Raw genomic sequence first — 5,582 nt, forward strand, 5'->3', positions numbered from 1 at the left:
CCCCTGGGGGACAGCAACAGCCACAGCCTGGAGAAAGATCCAGTGATTCCCCAGGGCACAGCCTCCCTGAAGTTTAGCAACAGCCAGATAGAAGATCAGGAGAGGCCCCAGGAAACCCTTCTGGAGGATAGCAAGAGCCGTGATGTGAAAAGTAGCCCATGGAAACACCACCAGCCTCAGGGCCAGAAGGTCAAGCAACCAAAAAGGAAAAAGGCCTCAGAATCCCAGCGACAGAAGCCTGCCTCATGTGCCCGCCCAGTGAGGTGGGGCTGCCCATGGTGTAATGCCTTGAATTTTCCACGGCGCAAGGCCTGCTATAAATGCAAGAGAGTCCGTATGCCAGTTGAGAATGGCAACATTGACCCAGCGTAAACTCACTGATTTCACGAAGGTAAGATGGATGCACTCCAAAGAGAAACCAATTTCCCAGGACCCCCTTCTGATTAAAAAACAAACAAACAAACAAACAAAATGTAACTAATTAACAGAAAATTTGAAACCAAAATTATAGAGAAAATTAGATAAAATAATCCATTATTTTATTAACCATATTAAGTACTTTTTATCATTGTGAGTATACATACATATAAATACGTATGTATTTTCTTATTTTATTCATTTATTTGAATAAAGACTACTGAGTATCACATTCAGCCTTTAATTAGGGGATTTCTCCTAATTGCATTTGACTTTTTCAGGTGCTAGATTCTGGTTTGCTGATACTAATTTGTTAATTTGTTGACACCCTGAAGAAGCTGAAGTTATAAAGCCTGTTTTAAATAAACCATTTTGTTTTTTCTTAACCTCCTTTTCCTGAAAATGCCATGTATTTGGCTCGAGCAGCCATGTGATTTTAGAGTTACAGGCTATGTTATATTATAGAAATGCCACTTTTCCTTGCAAGTGCTATCATTATTTTGAAACTGCTGCAGTGTTGATTTTTGCTTTTTGTTTTATTAGTTTTACAGATGGAAGTCCTGTTTTGTATCTTAGCCCCACCAAACTTGCTTGTTTCTGAAGAAGCTGAACCTACGACATTAGAAGATCACCAAAGGCAAAAGAAGTAACACCTCAATTCTGATGGACCCACACCTCGCTGAGACCCCAACTGTTTGCAGCCAAGAAGAATGACAGGAAGTCAGGGAAGAAGAGATAATTTTACACTTCCTTTCTCCTAAGGGGGAAAAGGAAGAACAAAATAGATTCTTTTAGAGTTGAAGTTTTTTCATTGGTATGGGAAATAACTTGGAAAAGTTTGGGGGGGTTGTAGTGTTAAATTCTGTAGATGATAGAAACTTTGAAAGTTTAGGGGAAGAGTTTAGGGGGTTGTAGTGTTAAATTCTGTAGATGATAGAAACTTTGAAAGTTTAGGGGAACAGTTTAGGGGGTTGTGTTAAATTCTGTAGATGATAGAAACTTTGAAAGTTTAGGGGAAGAGTTTAGGTGGTTGTAGTGTTAAATTTTATAGATGACAGGAACTTTGATTAATTTCATTTAATTCATTAAAGAAAGAGTTATTGTCTAGTACGTTTTGGGAGCTAGACTTACTGTTATTATCTAGTACACCCAATATAATCCTATTTTGTGAGTTTAAGATAGGAAAGAACATAATTTGGCATACAAATTAGATCAGGTGTGTCTTCTTTGCCTTGCATATCACGTGACCTTGGATAAAACCAATTGAAGTAACATCCAGATTCATTTTTGTGGTTCTGGGGCCAATGCGAGAGACTTTCATGAAAGGTTTCTTGTTTTGTTTTTGTTAGTTTCTTTTTAGAGATGAGGTCTCGCTTTGTCACCGAGGCTGGAGTGGAGTGGCATTATCGTCATAGCTCACTGCAGCCTCAAACTCCTGGGCTCAAGTGATCCTCTGGCTTCAGCCTCCTGAGTGGCTGTGAGCCACCATGCCTGGCTCTTAGTAAAGCTCTTGAGTAACCAAACTGCTCATCTCATTGGTCCCAGGTAAGACAAATGAGCAGTGACAAAGTTTGGAAAAGTGTCCTCACAGAAGTGCAGGCAGAGCTTTTTTGATTTCCTCCTTTGAGAGGGATAACTATTTTCCTGGTTGCCCACCAGCCTGCCTGAAAGACCTGGGGTGTCTTGAAGAAAAGCAATGCTTCGGGTAGTGTTCACTATACACACTAGCTTTGAGCCTCGGGCTGCCCCATCCCAAGTCCCTTTTCAGTCAACAGTAGATGAAGAACAAAATGGATTCCAAAGACAAACATTGGGGGCACCAGGTTATGGATGGTGTTTCTCTTGGGAGGATAAATTGGGTTAAAAATAGAGCTAGACTGGGGCAAGCACTCTTGAGAATAGCCCAGGACCCCTCTCCTCTCCCTCTTTGGTGTGTTCTCTATAGGCTTGCCTAAGGCAACTGCTGCAAGGCAAGGGAGGAGCCAGGATGGAGCCCAGCGTGGTTGGTTAGATTTGCCTTCAGTCCAAGCTAAAGATGTCCTTGAGTTTCCCAATGAGATCCCACCCAGTTCACCAAAATCAATGTTTGTAAGGGTTTTTCTGGTCCTAACTAGTAATAAAGAGTGTTTGCTTGACTGCTGTGTCTTCCGTGTAGTGTGTATCTCAGGGTAGATTTGTTTAGAGGTGGCATCTTAAATCCGCATTTGCCCTTCATCTCACTGAAGTGAAGGAAAGTTCCATCTCATTCACTATTGGAGGGTATCTCCTCTCCTAAGGAGTTACCCAAGAATGGGGACAAGGTACTATGTGGACTTAGACAATGTATTGATTGTGATTTTCTCCCCTACACTCGTTGTTTAAGTCTACATAGTACCTTGAAGGTGGACACTTCTGCTGCTCTGGGGCCAGTGAGAGATGGGAATGTCTACTGATGGTGGAAGTCTTGATGCCTAGGGTCCAGCCTCCTTATGTGCACCATGTAGCCATTCTCTGTGGGGCCCTGCCTTCTTTCTGGCGTCTTTGCATAGAGTAAGAGGTGCTTAGGTATCATGAGTAGTAATCTCCTTCTTTTCTTTCTTTTCTCTAAGTCACTCTTCTGTCAGCATAATTCTGTCAAGATGTTCAGGATTAAAGAAAACCAAATACAGGCTGGAAGCATAAACATCCCCTGAGATAAGGGAGGGGAAAGATCTGGACATCTTCTTGGAATGAGTATGGTGAGATAAGAGGTGAACAACAAAAAGAATCTTACCATACCATAAACTTTTCTCAGAGATGTGACAAACAGGAAGGGGTTTGTTTACCTGGGACAAGAGTACAAGAAAAGAAGGGGGCTGTCAGGCAACAAACACCTAAACTTTTGTTGGGGAGGAGGACAGATACTATAATATTTTGTATACCCTAATGGCCCCTGTATGTTTGTAAATATGGGTATGTGCAGGTATTTTTTTCCGCCTGGGTCGAAATTTAGTGCTGGTATGATAGAGGAGGAAGAGTAGAAATTGTAGTTGTGGAGGAAGAGGGGAAGGATTCCAGGTGCTGCCAGTAGTGATGGTAGGAGTGGGCCTGGTGCCATTGCCTTGCAAACACTTAGGGAGGTGGTGGTGATAGAGGAGGAATATGGGTATTGCTCTGAGCAAGGGAATGCAGGGGAAGTGGGAAGAATCCTATTAGAGTCTTTGAGGGCCTCAGAACAAGAGAAGCAATATTTTCTCTTACTGCTCACCCATTCCTTCACTTCTTCATACCCGCCTAGTGGAGCCTAGGCAGAAGCAGCATTGCCTTCAAACTCCCATGTCCATTTCTACCCTTTAATATAAAAGCAGAATCAAAAGCAGCAGCTAGAATAAGGGCATGTCCTGGGAGACATCGGTTGACAGGTGTAAAACATAGAAAACGCTTCTCCACTTACCTCGGACTCCCAAAGTGCTAGGATTACAGGTGTAAGCCACTGTGGCGGGCCTAAAAAGCACTTTTAAAGGAACTGTGGAGTTTTTCCTCAAACGGCTCAACCCTGCAAGTCAGACTGGTCCCAGCACCCCTACCAGACAGCTACAGTCAATGCTAGGGGTCCAAGCGCCCCCAGAAGACTCCCCCAAGCTTTCTCCTGGAAGTGGGGTGGGGCCAGCAGAGAATTCTAGGGGTGACACTCACAGTCCAGGAACCTTTTGGTGCCCAGAGGGTAGAGGAAGAGTGGAAGTCTGGGGGTGCTCAGTCCCACTGTGTCCTGGACAGGATGGGCTGACTTGCAGGCTGGTCCCCATGGATGCTCAGAAGGAAAATGTACAACAGCAGGTCAGGAAGGAAAACCAAGTCAGGGAAGGGCCCCAGCTAGGGCTAGTGGTCCACTCTCAGCAGCACTCGGTAGCACTTTGCTTCATGTGGCACTGCTTGCAGAAGAGACAGTTGTCCGAGGGTAGCAGCCTTGGTCCCTGGGCTCCACAGACAGGAGGATCTTACAGTCCTCACACCTGTAACAATTTTCCTGTAAGTTTCTTCCCATGCACTTGATTTTGAAGGCATCTTTCACATCCCAAGAAATAATGGGACTCTCACAGATGCTGCATACTGGGGCAAATTTCCTGCAGAAGTCATCCAGGCAGTACACCTTGTTCTGGCTGCCCAGGGCAAAGCTCTCATTCTCAATGCACTGGGCACAGGTCACACACATGAAGCAGGAGGGGTGGAAGGCTAGGCCCAGGGTCCTGATGATGTGCTCCCAGACCACTTCCCCACACTTGCCACACTTCTGCAGTATGTCTTGGTAGCAGGGTTCGCAGAGGACTCGCCCATCCTTCCAGTAGAAGCTCTGCCCAGCCAGCTGGCAGCTACAGGTGTGGCACGTGAAGCACTGCAGATGGTACTGCTTCTTCACGGAAGAGCGGAAGCTCTTCCTCCACCAGCCTGAGGGGACCAGAACCAGGCTGGACTGGGGCCCAGGTGGGAGGGGGCAGGGGCAGGTGTGGCTGCTCTAAGTCTGCAATGAGGGAGGCTCCTATTGGAGCAGGTGCCTCCTCTTCAGAAGGCAGGAGCACCTGATGGGGTGGTGGATTGGGGCGGGAGGAAGTCCAGGTCAGGAAGCCCGTCCTCGTCATCCAGAACAGGAGGAGAGGGTGAACATCCTCCATTTGAGAGCTGCAGAGGTGCCGCTGGCACTGTGGCTGCAGCCCTGCCAGGGGGTTTCCAGAGGCTGGGCCTCCCTGCCAAGTCAGCCCCTGGTGCTTTCATGGGGGCAGGGGCCTTCCACGGGAGGCCACACCAGACCTCACAAACCGCCTGGCTCACTTCCTCGGCCACAGTTACATGGAGGCGCATGGGTGCCAAGGTGATAAAAACAGACAATGCCACTCTCTTCTCAGGCTTTGAGGCCATGGCTTCAGCTCATGGTGTAGCTGGGATCCGATGCTCCTGGAAGGGCCGAAGTCCCGGATGTTCAGGCCAGCTCCTCTAGTCCGCCTGCCCCAGGCAGCTCCGATTCGACATCCCATCCATAGGATTCGACCACCTTGACTTGGTAAGTGGAGGTTGCATATTTGAACCACTGCTTCATTTGCTTCGATAAAATAATGCATGAAATGACCAACTGGAATAAAACTTAAACATTCACTAGAAAACAGGCCCAGCATTTGACAGCCATATAGAATCTTCTCAGAGAAATTTCCACA

The 5,582-nt window shown here is 46.5% G+C and overlaps 1 protein-coding gene and 1 pseudogene across 1 annotated transcript in view; one reads left to right on the forward strand and one right to left on the reverse strand.

The window, feature by feature from the left end:
* The window catches only part of TEX13C (TEX13 family member C), a 1,692-nt gene extending 1,320 nt beyond the window's left edge, over positions 1-372 (forward strand). Inside the window, exon 1 of the mRNA XM_032268254.1 lies at positions 1-372. This exon is cut by the window's left edge and continues 1,320 nt beyond it. Within this exon, the coding sequence (XP_032124145.1) occupies positions 1-372 (372 nt within the window).
* Positions 373-4,268: 3,896 nt separating this feature from the next.
* LOC116542969 lies at positions 4,269-5,357 on the reverse strand (annotated as a pseudogene).
* Between the last annotated feature and the right edge of the window lie 225 nt (positions 5,358-5,582).

Source organism: Sapajus apella, unplaced genomic scaffold (assembly GCF_009761245.1).
Source record: "Sapajus apella isolate SASKATOON/1434 unplaced genomic scaffold, GSC_monkey_1.0 scaffold176, whole genome shotgun sequence".
Taxonomy (NCBI): Eukaryota; Metazoa; Chordata; class Mammalia; order Primates; family Cebidae; genus Sapajus; species Sapajus apella.